The sequence below is a fragment of the Apiospora marii genome (assembly GCF_038362585.1).
Source record: "Apiospora marii strain CBS 49790 chromosome Unknown utg000009l_segment0_segment0, whole genome shotgun sequence".
Taxonomy (NCBI): Eukaryota; Fungi; Ascomycota; class Sordariomycetes; order Amphisphaeriales; family Apiosporaceae; genus Apiospora; species Apiospora marii.
Window position 1 is genome coordinate 3,764,601 of NW_027117381.1, and position 17,103 is coordinate 3,781,703.

Genomic DNA, 17,103 nt, shown 5'->3' on the forward strand with positions numbered 1-17,103 from the left:
CTACTGCAAGACGGGGAAAGGGAAAAGAAAAGAGAGCATGGAGGGTTTAATAAGACACAGAAGGCATCAGTCAAGCATGTCGTGGCCAAGTAACCAATTCACACTATCCAGACTTGAACATATTGTATGCGACAAATAGAAGTTGCGGACGAACATGCGTCCATACATATTCTCGCTCATATTGTTTTGTTCTCGTCTTTCGACTAGGAGATTGATCTTTCTCGCACTAATTATAATTGTAATTTTTTCGCATCCCAAGGAACCCGCCCGGCTCATGTCCCACCACCGTCCTTGAATTGCCGCTCACGCGACCCATCCTAGCGTACAGTTTATTCCCTCCTCCAACCCCGCGACCAATCCAAGCTCTGCTTCTTTCTCCCGATACATGCGGGAAAAAAAAAAACTGGCAGTCATCTGAGGGACCATGACCCGATCAAAGACGGGCGCAATGCTTCCAACTCCGGCACAGTCGCTCGCTCCCTGAATGCTTCCTTCGGTAAATGCGTAACCAGATAATAAATAGTACAGCCAAGCCCACCCACACCACGTCTCGCCAGAGCGAGGCCGTGGCCCTAGATTGTCATCGCCGTCACCACGGCGAAGGCCGGGTGGGACATGGGCAACAGCCTCTTACGCAATACCGGCCGTACTCCGTTGACCCCGCTTGTTCTTTTCGGGGGCCATCGCATAATAAACAGAAACCCAACTGTCAAGGTAACTCTCCTCACTTGGCCCATTCGACGGTTTCGAGGGCGAGCATGACCAACATCAACGTCGACGGGAGGATCCTATTATGTGTTAGCCATGATGCGTTTAAGAGAAGGGTATATATGAGAGGGAATACTAACCAGACGACGTAGCTTTGGAACAAGATCTTGCCCATGACTCCCTCGTAAACCTCGTTGATCTGGCAAATCTGGGCCAGCTGCAGGGCACTCGGGGCACCCGTGAGCAGGAAGCAGACAATGACGAAGATGGGGTCGTCGAGAATGCTGACGGGCACATATTTCGCAATGAGGGCCAAGATCGGAGCCATAATCAGAGTCGGTAACAACATGCGGCTGATGAGCGACGCCACCAACAGGCGGGTGCCAATCTCCTCCTCCTCGGAGTCCTTGGTATCCTGTCTCTGGGTGTTCCTGGCGAGGTTGGCGCCAAGAACGACCAGGATGAGGGGCACGGCAACACCTGCACTCGACTTGACAGCACTCGTGACACTGTTGTTGACGAAGGAGCCCTCCTCGAAGAAGAGGCGCTGCAGATCGGGGACGGAGGCGACAACGACGGCGATCAACATGGCCCACAGAGGCGGGTTCATGAACTCCCACAGGAAGTGGTAGAACTTCGCCGACACGTTCCCCACGCCAATCAACAAGGACTGCAACGGCTTGGGCAAGCGAGTGAAGGCACTGCGAGAGGTTCGTGCAATACCATGTTTGACAGACGCGACACGGTTCGACATAGCAACCTTGGTCCTTACTAAGAACCCACGAATACCGGCAGGCGTCTCTGGTTCGTCCGCATCACGCACCCGAGGGAAGGACATCATGTCGTCTTCGGACTGGGGAGGGGGCATGATCAGTGAGCGATTGGGCTTGAAGTTGCGCTTTCGGGGAGAGCCATCTTCATCATCGGAATCGGCAGGCGAAGCGTTCGAGGTACCGGCGATGGGAGTGCGGCCGGCTGGCTCGTAAACATCCGACCCATCTGAACTCTGCGAACCCCGGCGACTTCCGTCTGTCTGGGTTCCGTCGGTTTGGGTACCATCGAGACCAGGGATCAAAACACCCTGGACGTTGGCCGGGGCCTCATCTGTGTAGTTGCCCTCTTCCAATATTTCAGTGTGGTACTCTTCGTACTTGTCCTTGGGTGCCAGCAACACATGGTATCCCCAGCTCCACCGAACGAGTTGGCCCAGCTGCTGGAAGATCATGAGGTACAAAATACCGCGCGCACCGACCTCGTCATCGTTATCGCCAGGTATCCGGTCCCAGTGCAAGCCCTTCAGCGTTTGCGACAGCGAAATAACGAGCGAGATGGGCAGGGAGTTGGAGTTGCCGAAGACACCCATGGCCGTGACGAAGTTGGCGGGCCGCTTCCTCAAGCGGAACGCCTTGGCGACACCAATAGACACCAAGTAGGAGATGAAGGTCTGGATGACGAAGATGATGGGAATGACGCCCAATTCGACGAGCTTGTCGGCGTTGAGCTGGGAGGCGAGCTTGGTGAAGATCAGGCACGGCGTGAAGAGCATGACATTAAGGTTGGCGAGGAACTTCTGCTTTTCGGCGTCGAAGTGTCCTAAGCGTGCGATAATGTAGCCCGGCAAACTGACGCATACTACTTCCATGACGGCCTCGAAGACGAGGAGGACCAGATGGCCGAACGCCGGATGCGAATCGTGCGTGTTGCCATCTTGGCTGAAAACAGCGAACTGTGGAATATTGGGAGAGAAGTCGGCAATTCTGTTGTTCACTCGAAAAGCGGTTGGCCGGGACAGGGTCCAATCCATCACGTCGAATTGATGGTGTTTGTGAGAATTTGTTCGACAGGGGCCCGAGTTTTGGAGAGTTGGGCGTTTGTCGTTGTTGAAGAGTGAGAAAGGGAGGTAGGTCGGGTCGTGGGCGTTCGAGGAGATATGATGCAATAGTATGCAAATCAAGGCCCAGAGAAATTGCGGAGGATGATAGGCTGGGCGAGATCGAGAGGGCGATCAAAGGAAAATGGGAGGGGCGCGCGCGCAATTCGAGCCTAGCAGCAGGGACTTAAATAGGCCGCTTTTGGTTTTCTGGGGGTTCTCTGGAACTCTGGAAGCTTGTCTTTGCACCCAAGAGTTGAGTAATTGAGTTGGCTCCGGTCCCAACTATGTCCCAACTTCGAGGCCCACGGGTCGTGAGGGCTGACAAAGTAAGAGCTTGCGGCGGGAAACACGGGACGAAGTTGATGGATATGGTTGGTTGGTTGCAGGCGCCGCTGCTAGGGTGCTGACTTGACACACAGTGCAACAGCTCAGGAGAACCGGGAGACGTTTGATTCTGCGGGTGTTTTGATGCTTGCTGATAAGGGGAAGAAATAAAACCAAAAGTAAGAAACAAGAACTTTTTATTATCAATCGGAGCCGGCCAAGAAAAACAAGCAACACGGCAGATACAAATAGTTTGGAAAACAAGAATCAGTGCGCCGGGATGAGGGAGGACCAGGAAAATAAAGACCAGACGAGACCAGACAAGAGACGTTCGATGGAGGCGGAGGTAGGAGGCAACCAAAACGCGGCCAAAAGACTGCAAGACATGGGTGCAGCGCCCGGGTGTTCCTGGAGATCTCGAAGCCCGAAAGAATCGCGAATGCCCAGAACAGGCATGGGTCGATGGGCCTGGCGGTGCGCCTGCGGTGCTGGCTTGGCTGCAAATGGGTTGCTGAAATGTGTCAGGGCGTCGCCCACTCATCATCACCCAATTCTGCTGTTCTGCTGTGCTGCTGCTGGGGGGGATTTAGGTTGGAGGCGCACTCGCGCAACTGTAGCGCTTTGCTGCACCGCAAAGACAGCAACCTGTAGCGGGCTTGGCAGCTGCGAGTGGGTGGGCTTTAGTGGTTCTCAGTGGCCGCTGGTATTAGTGTCACGGTCCATCCCACCCTCTCTGCGACCTTGGCAAGGGTGACGGAAACAATTGCTGCCGCACCCAAAACAGTGCAACAGTGCCATCGCCCACCGATCGGCAGCGGCCATTCCTTTCATCAATCCTGTCGCTGAAATACTGTACCGTCTCGGCAGAAGGTCTCGGCTGCGCATGCCTCTACGCTTCGACCTGTCTGTCTGATGTTGATTTACGCTCTCCAGTTCGAAATAGGGATGAACCTCACTGCAACTTCTCTCATTTGGTCATCTGGCCAAGGTTATTACTAATTTTGTGTTTTCCAAAGCAAACGATCCGCATTTTATCAGATCTCTTTGGTCGAGAGATAACAGGACTTGGCACTTTGAACATCATCCATTCCCAAGCAACCGGGGCCATTAAAATATGCGCGAAAACAAGCAAGTGCCGCGGCCTAATAAATTGGGTTGATATTCGCCAAGGCGGAAAATGAGCATTGGCTTTCATCATCGACGTCGTGTTTTTCTGCCCCCGAAAAGAGCCTTCTCTCCAATATGTCTCCTCCCGCGCCAGCAAATCGCTGAGCCACGATGCTTCCTTGGATCTTTACGCGGCGGTATGTAGGCCAAGACTTGACGGTCAGCCAGTCAGGGCTTATCCGGAAATCAACTCCCTTTGATGCCAAGGCTTAGGACTCTTTGCCATGTCGTACCGGTGACGATGCTCACTCATTATTGTGGTTACCTACTGACCCCGGACTGTCGTGTCCGCTCCGCCTGTCTGTTTGCTGGCTGTCCTTTCCCCCAATCAGCGACAATTGACCATCTTATCTTTAGGGTTTGACAGCATTACTGGAACAGCTTGACTTGCACAGGATTGATGACTGCATATTGCCCATTGCTGGCAAAAAGCTGGATACTCCCAAACCAGGGCAGCATTCCACGCCGATCCAGTTTCGCCAAGGCTGCCCGGAAACAGCCCCAAGTGGCCCGTGGCCGAGTTTTGGCGAACGTCGAAATAAGGCTGACCCGGTTACGTTTCGCCCCCTTCGTCCCATCGTACAGGCTTTCTTAGTGTAACAAGCCCGATACAGTTCCGTTTCGAAAGATGATGTGATTTATCCCTCGCTACGACCTGCTTTCCAAGCTTTCGAAAACTCGAGCGAGCGGCTTGGCTACGGCGGCTATTACAAATTATTATCAATATCATCGGCGAACAAGCAATTTTCCCTACTCGAGCTCCACCGGCAATGCGAGATCCAACTCGCCTACGCATGCATGCACGCCATGACGACGGACCCGCCCCGAGGGGGTCTGCGGCTTTCCCCCCTAAATATATATAATAAGAAGCAGCTCCTCAGAGGATGCTACACATCCATACACCCCGTAACTCCTTTTCCGCCCATCGGTGCGTTGGGACGGAGCCGTCATGGGGGAATCGGATCATCTGACCACCAGATTTGCATGGCACTGTCCTTCATTGCCTCATTTTGTTGAAAAAGAGGGAAACCTCATCATCTGCCGCCGAGCTGCTGCGAACCGGTGGAGAAGGATGAACCGGGATACCGCCCGGATACATGAGAGGGGAAGGAGAAAAAATTGACACGCTTATGTATGCTGCATGTAACGACCTGACTCCTCGCAGTGCATATGATATGTCGTCGGCGGTCGGGCTCTCCCCCCTCGTTTTTTTCCCTCTTGGGAAAGAGGTCGCGCACTTCGGATGGAGGCTTTGCGGGGTTTCGGCGGGAAATAACACGCAGTTAAGCAATGCCAATCTTCATGAAAGAAAGGCTTGTTCGACTGCTACGGTCGCATGGTGTTTTGGGCATCCCGCACGCCGAGTGGGAATTGCTACGTTATATCGCCCACGGGAAGCGGCGGCCAACTCGGGGCCGTTGGAGGCCTCGCTGTTAGTTCCAAGTTCTTCTTCGCCGCCTACCTACGATCAGCGGTAGTTATTAACAACTTCGAGAAAACAACTCGCGAATATGGGCTCTAGAATGGACCAAGCAAAAGCGGTCGACAAACTAGTCATGGCACCGCACCGCCTCGCATCGCATCGCATTGCATCTGCAGTGGCTTGGGGACTTGAAACACGTCGCTTCGTATCTACATGACTCCTATCTACTTGCCAAGTAAGTTATAATCTGTTACTAAGTCCTATCGATTCGAATCGTCGCACTATCCTCCGTCTGCTCCGTGACCGTCACCTTGACGCCCCAGCCGGGCACACTGTACGAGCTGGCCCCCCGGCGCAGCGACAGCGTCGCGTCGTTGAGCGGCCCGCCCGCGCACCGCGCCGACCCCGGGTTCACGTTCAGCACCTTGACGGGCCCCTCGCCCGTCGCCGTCGCCGTCGACACCGTGTACAGCAGGACCCCCGGCGCGGCGCACAGCTCGCTATCCAGGCCCGTCGGGGTCCGCAGCTCAGCCACCAGCGCCTCCTGCCGTCCGTTGCGCGCGACTACCACGGCCCGGGTCCCGGCACCTGATGCGCTCAGTGGCTGGAGGGTGTGCGTCGTCGACGGCTCGGCGCCGTTGCCCATGTCGACGCACTCGACGGCCGTGTCCGGCAGCCAGCCCAGCCGCCACTTGTCGTACGCGAACCAATCCGGCGCGAGCCCGGCGATGTCGCCCATCAGGCTCCAGCCGCCCACGTAATACCCCGTCGGCCGGCCGGCCTCGAAGGGGTAGTAATCCGGCAGGCACATGGTGTGTCCCGTCTCGTGGTTGAGGACCTTGAAGCCCCACGTCTCGTAGGCATCCAGACCAAACGTGACCGCCTTCCTCGCGATGCGCCCCCCTCCCGCGCGCGCCGTCACGGGACCCATGTACGTCGGCGAGAAGGAGATCTCGCGCGCGTTCTTGGTCGGCGCAATGTACAGGACCTCGGTCCCGTCGGGGAACGCCGCCGTCGATGTTTTCAGGTACGCGTCGACCGCGTCCTGGATGTACTTATAGTGCGCCTCGGCCGTCAGCCCGCGGCTCCAGCGGTACGAGGTGCTGGCCGCCGGCATGCGGGCGAAGCGCGCCGCGTCGCCATCGGTCACGACGTCGAGCGTCAGCGCGCCCTGCGAGCTGGTCGCGTACCAGTCCGCCGCGCCCGGCAGGTAGATATCGTATAATTCCTGCGGGCTGGCCTCGGTCGCAGGCGCGTCCGGGAAGTCAACGAAGATCATGAAGGCGCGCAGCGTGCCGTTGCTCGGGACGCAGTCGCCCTCGTAGCCGAAGCCGGGGCTCAGGTAGACCGACTGCACGGCCGGGAGCTTGCAGGCGGAGACGTCGGCGGCGGCGGCCGTGGTATGCCCGCTGCTAAGAAGCCATGCGGAGAGGAGCAGGTGTAGAGGCGCTTTCCAGCCCATTCTTCCGGATGTCGTCGTCATTATGGTTATTGTTGCTGCGCCAACTCTTGTACACACTTCCACTCGTTGCTGCTTCACCCTTCTTCAGATGAATTTCAAAGTAGCGATCGGATGTATCACGAAGACACTAGCAAGGTGTCGAATGGCTATCACGAGGCATCGTGGGTTCGTCAAGATCTTATATAGCCATGCAGAGAGGGGGCCGGGGGGTTGAATGCAGTCCCTTTCGCATCCGTCGGCTAATCCGACAAGGGTGCGGTTGTTTGTCAGGGAAATCCGAGCGAAATGCCTGTCTGTTTTTCCAAGTTTGGTGAACTTGAATTGACAACGCAGGATCCCAATATGGGACGGGTGATAGGTGGATTTACTCATCCTATATTCGAAACATGGGGCTCTTATCAGAAGATTTGTGAACATCAGTTTTTTCGCCGGCGCTGTCGCAATCGTATTCCGACTCCTCCTTAGCCCGAGAAGAATCTTGGCCCGGATAATCTACCCAATATGTTATCTTCTACACTATATTCGGCATTCCTTATCTTCAATTGCCGTATTCGTCCGCATGCGCCTGCTGTTATCGCTGTATGCACGTTCGAGGACTTCTTTGGCTTCTGATTACAACACGCAGCACTGCGTATCTGCATCGCACTCGCGAAGACAGAACCTGGCGAGGAAGACACCAAGTGGGGTCTTTCTTGTACGGCAACTGCCGCTGTCACCCCTCTCAAGTGTCTTTCTTTGTATTACCCGTAGCCACCATTTACCACCCACGAGTCAAGTCAACTACCATGTGGATTTGCGAAGCTGTCCCGATGTTCATTCATTTCATTACAGGGAGCTATCTTTGAAAACTTACTTGATAATGTCGCAATCCTATGAGGTAGACATATAATTTCATGTTCGGTCTGCTACTTCAAAGATGTAGCCATATCTTTTCTAGTCAAACATACTTCTGTGGCGTTGTTGGTTCTGCGAGTCGATTCGGATGCAGTTTCTGCGGCTACTCACGGGATTCCGAGGATCTTGAAGCAAACGACGCAGCTGAGAATACGAGGCAATTATATGCATGTAATCAGCCCAGAGACGTTCTTCTACTTGTAAGGCGGTCTAAGACGGATCAGTAAGGGTTCGGCGGGACAGAGTGGACCGGAGGTCTGGACAGGGGACGGAGGTCGGGTTTGGCAGAGCTCGCAGGCGGATCCGAAACTGGGGAAGGTGGTGCTATCCGCGGAGGCCAAAGGTGGATTTGACTCCTATTTGAACCTATGGCCCGTGTATGGTTTTCCGGTTCCATGTGGCCCGTTGCCGGCCAGCATTGAATACGAAAGACATTCTCTTAATAATAATACTGCATAATTCACAAGGATGGTGGGAGGGATGGGACCGATTCTGCAGGTATCCTTCCCGCCTGCAGTGTCAGCAAGGGAGCACGGCAGAACCAAAACTTTAAAAATTACCGGCCCCTCCTGCCTCCTTCTTCGCCCGACTGGCTTGCACTTAATTCAGCATATCCGGCACTTCTTCACCTTGGATTAAATTGAAGCATGTAATACAGCATGTATGGCATGTGCATAACTCCAGCCCGAGTGCATATGTAGGTGCCATGTGTCGGATGACCTTGAGCACATACACCTTGGACATGCAAAAAAGCGCAAGCTGTTGATCAGTGCTGCGCTGCTACATAATCGAGTTGCGTATTGCTCGGATGCGGCGGAGGGCATGGGCTGCCCGGGTTCGCTCTTCGATCGTCAACACGATGGATGATGGGGATAATTAGCTATGTAGTGCACACCGCCGTATACCTCATGACCACTGCAGGATTAGTGATGGTTCGCGATCCAGTTGCGCACAGATGACGCGGAATATTGGTGATTGGGGGGAAAAAGACGATTGACGGCCATGACAGCTGTTGGTTACTGGCTGATCAATGATGGGGGCTGACGTAGGTCAACATCGCGGGCGTTCGACATACATACGGTATTGCGTCAAGCGTTCTTTTTACTGATGTCCTTTCCCGCGCTCTCATGATTGAAGTCCCAAGTCCAGCTCCTTTTTGGTGTGCGATCATCGAAGCCGCACGCCGCGCACAGCGAGCTAACCAGTCGAGCGCCAACCAGCTCTTTCGAAGCTCGAGCCCGCCCAACGTGAACGGCAACACGGCCCATGACACTAGACCGGAAGCAGTAACAAGCTCCCCTCAATAGCGTCTCTCAGTGTCGTCATTGCTGCTCCACCCCGAGAAAAAAAAGGACATTGGATTGAAGAGTTAGTCTTGGACGATAGCACTAGGTATTGCGATCTTGCGACGGCACGGAGGAAAGGAGATCTGGCCAAGCAAAATTAGAAGCTTCATTTCATCTGTATTATACTAGGCTCTAGGCTAATAACCATGAGAGAGAAAAAACCATTATCAGATCGTGGTCTATGGGGGACTAGCGAGGATGGAGGTGACATGGGGTGGAGGAACAGGCCGATGCCGTAGTATTGGAATGTCACGGTATGTGGACGGGAACGGTCACTGCCAAATTGGACCCATCCGCGCAGAAATCCGCGGTTGCTAGTGAACCTAGACGGCCTAACAAGCCTGCAAGCCTAGAACAAACCTGCAAATTGGCTTGCAGCTACCGCTACTGCTGCTGCTGGAGCTGCAGGAGCTTGCGGCTTCCACTTCGTCTGATCTGAACATAAACATGACGAGACCACCCTGCTCTGCTCGCCTGCCTTTTCTTTCCCGACCTCTTGCAATTACTATTTCCTCTTTCCACCCTCCCACCCATCCGACCAACCACAATCCTCCTATAGGATCTTAATAGCTAATTATAGGTGGAAAGCGAAGCACTCGTCTCCCAGGTAAGAAGCCCTTCCTTCCCCCCTCTCATTCGTTCATCGCCATATTGGATCGATCTGCATGGGTGGCGCCAAGGCCTACGCATCTTCGCTACGCACCCATCCCGCCCAACCCGGCACGACTTGGACCTTTGCGACGACCTGGTCGTGATTTGTCTCAGACATTAATCTTGCGACAAACCAACACAAAGAGGGCAGAGGCCGCCCCTACTTTGCGCTGGCCGGCCCATCGGACGACCTGGACTGCCTTCGACCCTGCTGCATATGCGCTTATTTGACCACCATGCATGCACTTTCGCTACACACCCACATTTGACAGCATCATCGCCTCATGTCCATGGAAAGTGTAACTGACAGGCCATCTCTCCTCACAGTTCAACCTCGATTCCTGCGCTGTTTGACAGTTTGCGACAACGCTCCGAAAGAGGCCTAATCGCCTATCACGTCTCCTCTGCGATTGCCCTAGGAATTCCTTACCTTGCTTAGCGACATCGCCGCCGAAAATGGCGCTCTCTCGTACGTATTATGCGCCCATCCACCACGACGCCCCACTCGACCGCATTACTGCTCCGGTGGTTGTCGCGAACCCGATCATGAATATGATATTGACAATTCTCGCCCAACAGATGCTGGCCTCGGCCTTACCTCCCTCCTCTTCCTCGCCACTTCCATTCTATTTCTCTTGTTCGTGATACTGGCGGGCGTGACGGACGTGACGCCGTTCAACAAGACATACTTCCTCAGCGCCGCCACCAATGGCATCACGGGGGCGCGCGATCGCACACAATGGACGTACTTCTACATGTGTAGCCCGGGCAACGTGAACTGCGGCGGAGCGTGGCCCGCGCCGCCCTTTGGTTGGGCCTGGGACGCCAACCCGACCGGCGCCCCGGCTTCGTTGGTCGGCAGCCACGGCGCCAACACGACTAGCTCAGCATTCTACTACATGTGGCGGTTCGGCTGGGTCTTTTACATGATGACCCTTTTCTTCAGCGTCCTGGCCTTCTTCACCGGCTTCCTGGCCTGCTGCGGCCGCCTCGGCAGCGCCCTCGCCGGCCTCTCCACCATGATCGCCCTCTTCTTCTACACCATCGCCGTCTCCTTGATGACGGCCACTTTTGCCAAGGCGCAAAAGGCCTTCAGTAACGACGGCCGCGACGCTCACCTCGGTCGCTACGGCTTCGGCTTCAGCTGGGGCGCCTGGGCCGGCCTGTTCCTCAGCATGCTGCTCTTCTTCATCGGCAGCCGCGCCGGCAAGGACAAGGCCCCCTCGGGCCCAAGCAACGGTGGTGGCTGGGGTAGCCGGTTCGGCCGCAAGCGCAGTGTGCGCAGCCGACGGAGCTACGACCTCAACAGCCGCCGGGTCAAGGACGACTACTCCTAAAGGAAACGGGTCGTTTTCCCCCTTGTACCGCTAGGGATATTGCGGCACCGGGAGGACGAGCCGGTATACATCATGCTGGTTGTCCTAACCGACCTTTGCTGAAGCGGATGATGATGATATATCTTCGCATTCCACGGCGTTTTACACTTGGCGAACGGGTGAAAAAGAGTTGCCTTTTTTGAACTGGGTCGTTGGTTGGTCCAACAGTGGCCCAGAGGCGAAGATGCGGCATGTAATGCGGAAGGGCGATGATGAGAGATGAGACGTGATATCAGATGACTTGGTTTGGAATTTTGCTTGTTATGTTTGTTTGATACCACCCCCTACTATGGAACTCTCGCTAGATATGATATACGTGAAAATTTACAGAATGTTTAATTTTAGATGATGGCATTAACAACTTGCAGTAATGGTTACTGTTGCTTGTGTCTACGAAACCGAACATCCGAATTGAATGTTCGATATGTATCTTCTCATGGTCTTCGTGATGCACGCATCCGCAGTGTCCACCAAAGTACACCGACACACCGCTGTGAGATCTGCCATTAGAGTTGGTCAAGCAAGTACGTAATACGCGGTGAAGCGACACTCGTACTGCCCCATCTTCATTGGCGGAGGCGGTGTATTTATTATTAGACATAGGATTGACAACTTCGCGAATCAACACGCGTATTACCCAAAACATCTATCATTAGGAGTCTCTTGTTACCAAATTGGATAAATCATCCAATACGAAGATTCATCGAAGCTATGTATTTCTCATACCTAGATCCCGACTCCTCGTTGCAGTGGGCCTTTGATCTCCGTGTTACCTGTGTCCCCAAGCCGTAAGGTGCCACCAGAATTGTACCCATCACCAACACAATATAGTGGGCTCATTCAGTAAAGTACGTTCATCATGTAATCAACAAACTGACAACCCCCAAATACGAGAAGATGTATAAAGAATCTATTTCCGGACGCACTCTAACGCCCCCCCCCTCCTGGTCCCAGCAGCAGAAATCGTGTATACACGGGACTTATAGCCTATAGCTACCCAGAAACAATAAACAAATGAATTCACCTTTCAAAGACGAAGAAGAAGAAGAGAAAAGACAGGGGAAGAACAACAAGAAGAAGAAGAGAAGAAGGAGCAACGCAAACAACACAACACTCGGATGTGTTTGTAGAAGCTCGGCCCGTCGCCCATCCCATCCCATCCATAAAGCATGACTGGCGATGGTTATGTCGATAGGACGAGCTCCATCACTCACTACTACTGATGTTCTCCAAACACCCCATGTAGTAGAATGCCAGCCAAGATGCGTATATTCCCATAGAGTTCATAATGAAAAGAGATATTTCCGAGCGATATGTGCTGCTGTTTCTGCTGCTGCTGTAGTGTACGCCGTTATGATGCTTTGATGTGACCGTGAGAGGTATTTCGGACAGTTTCCATTACCATGTGCTTGCGCTGCTCGTAGCTCGTGGATGGATTGTATGATTTGAGGTTTGGCTCGTCTGCCGCGATTGGCGTGTATAATAGGCGTGCGGCTCATTTAGATGCGTTATGAAGCCGCCTGGGGACTAGCCACGGGGCTAACAGTATCAAGAGGTGCCGTGTGTAATGCGGGTTTCGAGGACTTGGCTCCAAGCGTCCCGTTCGCCTTTCCTTCCAGCACTGACTGTACCCATTCGGCAATTTCAGCATCTTCGGTAGATCCGGACTTGCCGAGCTTGAGCTTATCGGCAGCGTCGGCCACGGCCTGGTCGCTGGCATCGTTCTCGGCTGCCTCTTCGTCTTCCTCGGTGATGGTTTCTGGTTTCGCCAAACCCTGCAGCCAATCCGAAGCAAGCAGGGCTCCGTAGGTCGGCCGCATCTTGGGGACTTTGTGCAGACACGCGTGCACGAACTTCCGGGCTGTGTCAGAGTAGCCCTCCTCAGGCAAATCTGGCGGGTCGCCTTCGACAATTGCCTATTCACAGGTGTCAGTAGATTTCGCGTGTAAACGAGGGGTGGGTGTGGAGCTTACGCTAAGTTGACTGAAGATGGTGGACGATACTTCAGGCGGGTAAGGGTATTTACCCATGGCGCACTCGATGACGGTGAGGCCTAAACTCCAGATATCGCTCTGTACGCTGTATGTGCCATCGCTAGCTCCTGATGACATGAAAGCGCCACCTGAGATGCGCTCCGGAGCCATATAGCTTTGACAGCCAATATTTGTCCTGGCCATACTGGCCACCAGGTTTCCGCTTACGCCGAAGTCACAGATCTTGATTTGGCCTCTGGAGTTGGCCAAGATGTTGGTGGGCTTGACGTCTCGGTGGATAATGTTGTGCTTCTCCTTTAGCTCCTTCAGACCCATCACTGTCGAGTAGGTGATCTTCTGCAGAATGGTCTCTGGGATACCACCAGTGTATAGCTTGTCGATTGAGCCACCGTCCATGTACTCGAGGCACATGTAGACGGCACCCTCTTGGAAGAATGCGCCGTAGAAGTCTATTATGTAGGGCGATACGCATTCATGTAGAATAAGCAGCTCCTTCAAAATCGTACCGAATTTGGCTTCGTCCAGCTCCAGTCGCATCTCCTTCATGGCCATGACCTTTCCGGACATCGATCCGCCGACTGGAGGAGTATCGTCCTGCTCTGTTGTGGCGGACGGTAATTGCGTGTGAGATGCAGCTTTGAATCCAGATAAACCTTGCCCGAAGCGAGGCATGCGCGGCTTGCTATGCCTCACCTTGTACACTGTACCGTAGTTGCCTTTTCCGAGTTCGTCCAGCTTTTCCACTTCATCCAAGGATATCCGGAACACGGTTCCATCCGAGAAGTCGACACCCTTGTTCGAGATGATGGCCTTGCCCTTGAACGTCAAGTAACCTTTTTCTGTATCGATGTAGTTCGAGAATTGGGACATCTGGGACGGCGCTCCCGTGGATAGATTAGGTGGCGCGGCATCGCTACCGCCAGCCGCGTTCGGTGCAGCGGGATTGGCGGGTCCTCCTCCTCCTCCCATGTCACCGAGCTTCAGTCCGAACCGTCTCTTGCCGGCCAGACCTCCACCGGCTGAGGGAGGAAGTGACGGCGCGGATTTAGGGAACGAGGGGGCTCCGGGTCTTTGAAGACCTCCGGGAGGTCGAAGGCCGCCAGGAATGCCGCCCATAACGGGCCCGCCCGTTGGGGCTGCCGCTACAGGAGACTGAGGAGGGGCTGAACTTGGTGATGATGGCGCCATGGGATTGCTACCCTGACGGGACAGGTGGAAAGCTCGCATCTTGGCGTTGATGTCTTCGGGCAGGCGGCCACTAGACATACCCGACGATACAGGCGGTCGCCGGGCATTAGACAGGACGCCCAGAGGGGTCGAGGAAGCGGACATGCTTTGGCCGGGATTCTGTGGGTCGGAGATGGATCGCAGCGAGGGCATTCTCTTCGGTATCGTGCCGTCACTGGAGACGAACTCTTCGGGGCCGGGGGTGTCTGGGGTGTCGAGCGGCGACCCGGGCGGCGACGGTGTATCCGCCATTCTTGCGAATCCGCAGCAATCAGTGCTGGCAGCCAAAACAGGTACGAAGGCTGCTAGTGAGAATTGGGGGAAGCGAGGTTTTGTAGTCTCGGCGCAAACGGTGGTATTGAGGGTGAGCGGGTGAGGAAAAAAAAACTAGGTCTGCAAGATGTCGTTTTGTCAGCTCATGGCGGGACCTTCGCGGGCGGCAACCTCATTATGAGAACCCCTCAGTAACTGGAGAGAGGAAGGGGGGGAGAGAGGGGGGGAAGGGGAGGAGATAGCTCGTGAAAGAATTAGCAATGTACCTTTTCACCACTACGTGCGAAGCGAAGTGGGCTTCCTCTGGTTTTGCGGCGGGTTTTCGATTGTTAGGCTAGGCTAGACCTGCCGCAGTAGCGCGGGGAGTGGGAGGGAAAAGGTGAGAGCGAGTGAGCCCGGGTTGCAGTAGTAGCCAGCCTCGTCACTCGTCACTGCTGCCAGTAATCCTGAGGTGCTTGCTTTTCTTTAACAATTGTTGAAGATGACGACGAAGTAAAGAGACGTTTCGACTATTGCTGCTGCAAGGATTGAATTCTTGTTCTTGTTCTTGGCGGAAGAATGCGAGAATGCGGATGTCTCGAGATGTCCAAGTTGCGCCACTTAGACTTTTTCAATTGTCGTCTGGTGTTGTGGTGTGGTGCGTTGGGAAAGTGGGATGGAGTATGGATGGATGGGAAAGATATATTATCAGATGCAGATGCAGATGCAAGCTCGAGGGAAAAGGGCAGCAAGCTCTGTGTCTCTTTGGGAATAGATAAGTATGGAGGATGGGATTCGGATCTGAGGTCCCTGGTGTACTAATTGACCTTGACCCTGTCTGTACCCTTGCTGAAACAGCAGCAGCTGCTGATCTTTGATGAATAATATTTGCGTCGTTCTGGTCGCTACCCAATCTGGTCGGGCCAATGGCGGCGTCGCATCAATTCGATCTTCGGCTTGGTTCTCCAGGTCCGTCAATGATTATCGCCAGGCTGTCTTATTCCTGCCCGTCTCGTTGGCGGGTTTCTGGCTCGATGGACGCTGGAGGGATGGGCGGGATGGCCTGTTGTTGGCTTGATTGCTTAGGTAGGTCATGTAGGTTTACCCCTCCCCCAAAATCGACTTGAAACGAAACACGCTGGTCCTGCGCTGTGCAAATTGATATTGGAAGGAAGCTGACAAGACGGGCCTGCACCTGGTTCTTGTCCCTGGCGCTCTGAAAATCTTTAATGTCAACAACAGCTACTGCGCCTAACAACAACCAGGTATCTTGAGCTTAGACGAGATTGGGTCGGATTGGGTCGAATTGGTTTTGCTTTTGCTCTTTCAACTTGCTTTGGTCTCTCGACTTGTCATGTTCGTATTGCATACCTACTGTCCACCTATCTAGGCCACGATCAAGAAAACTACATGTACCTTTTTCTATTTATTGACACAACTCGACGTAACCCAAGTCGGTGTTACGGCTTGCCCTTGATGCAGGCAGTCACCAACCCTTCCAGTGGCCAAGTTGCGCACGTCAAGGCGCATGATATCTGGTCATTCGCTTTTCCTGCCTCTTGGTCGGTCTCTCTCCGATTAAGCCCGAGCGAGCAGTACCATTGGTGGGCGACAGCAATTGACATCAAAACGAGCAGATATAGCATCAAAGTGGAGGAGAGGTTACATGGTGAGACGGGAGGCTGGAAAGATTTTTGGGGATAGAGGGGAGCAGAACGACGTCATGGGCACCCAGTCTTTTTCCTTGGGCTGCCCATCTGTGCCCATGGGCAATTGAAGCAACGTCAGGTGAAATCCATCCCAGTACCATCCCCCTCCCCACACGGGAGATCCCTCAGCCCCTTCATTGCAGCGCCGCCCATTGGAGGGACACATGGTAGATGGGTTCCCATTACGACGAGCCTTACGTTGGCGGTGCAGGTAAAAGCAGAGGAAATCCGCCACAATCGGCAACTCTGACGACGGAGACCTTCTCCTCCCCGTCTCCGCCTTCGCCGGCGTGCATGAGCGCAAAATCAGGGTCGTGGGTGGGAAGACACAAAAAGTTGCTGCAATGCACCCGGCGTGCCAGATATTCGCATGGCACGCCGGCCTTCTTCAGCAGGTTCAGAAACCGTTGCACCTCATGCACCTAGGGTTACGTGAGGCTTGGACACGACGGGCGCTGCTGCAGCTCATCCAATCGCCGGCCGTCCCCTTCTCCATCATTCAGGTTTGAAGCTCCCAGACTCCCAGATGCGTGCCAATCGTTGCCAAATGCATCGACATTTCCCCCGTCTGCCATGTGCGCGTCTGGTGTCTGGTTGGGCTACATGCTAACGTGCATGGGTTGCGAATGGGCCCCCCCGGTACAGGGTGCCCGTAAAACCCTGTCTACAGGCGCTTTTGGTATTTTCTCACTTTCGT

General features: G+C 54.3%; 4 protein-coding genes across 4 annotated transcripts; 1 reads left to right on the forward strand and 3 right to left on the reverse strand.

Moving 5' to 3' along the window:
- Positions 1-724: 724 nt before the first annotated feature.
- Positions 725-2,512, reverse strand: PG985_012739 (auxin efflux carrier; the record flags this gene model as incomplete). Its single annotated transcript, XM_066832505.1, has 2 exons — positions 725-788; positions 849-2,512. 2 exons carry the CDS (start codon positions 2,510-2,512, stop codon positions 725-727), a joined length of 1,728 nt encoding a protein of 575 aa, XP_066680555.1.
- Positions 2,513-5,748: 3,236 nt separating this feature from the next.
- On the reverse strand, positions 5,749-6,978 carry PG985_012740 (uncharacterized protein; the record flags this gene model as incomplete). The annotated part of the gene is made up of 1 exon (XM_066832506.1): positions 5,749-6,978. One exon carries the CDS (start codon positions 6,976-6,978, stop codon positions 5,749-5,751), a length of 1,230 nt encoding a protein of 409 aa, XP_066680556.1.
- A 3,326-nt stretch (positions 6,979-10,304) lies between these two features.
- PG985_012741 (SUR7/PalI family-domain-containing protein) lies at positions 10,305-11,185 on the forward strand (the record flags this gene model as incomplete). The annotated part of the gene is made up of 2 exons (XM_066832507.1): positions 10,305-10,317; positions 10,428-11,185. 2 exons carry the CDS (start codon positions 10,305-10,307, stop codon positions 11,183-11,185), a joined length of 771 nt encoding a protein of 256 aa, XP_066680557.1.
- A 1,547-nt stretch (positions 11,186-12,732) lies between these two features.
- PG985_012742 (MAP kinase kinase PBS2) lies at positions 12,733-14,697 on the reverse strand (the record flags this gene model as incomplete). Its single annotated transcript, XM_066832508.1, has 2 exons — positions 12,733-13,140; positions 13,198-14,697. The coding sequence occupies 2 exons, from the start codon at positions 14,695-14,697 to the stop codon at positions 12,733-12,735; spliced, it is 1,908 nt and encodes a 635-aa protein (XP_066680558.1).
- Between the last annotated feature and the right edge of the window lie 2,406 nt (positions 14,698-17,103).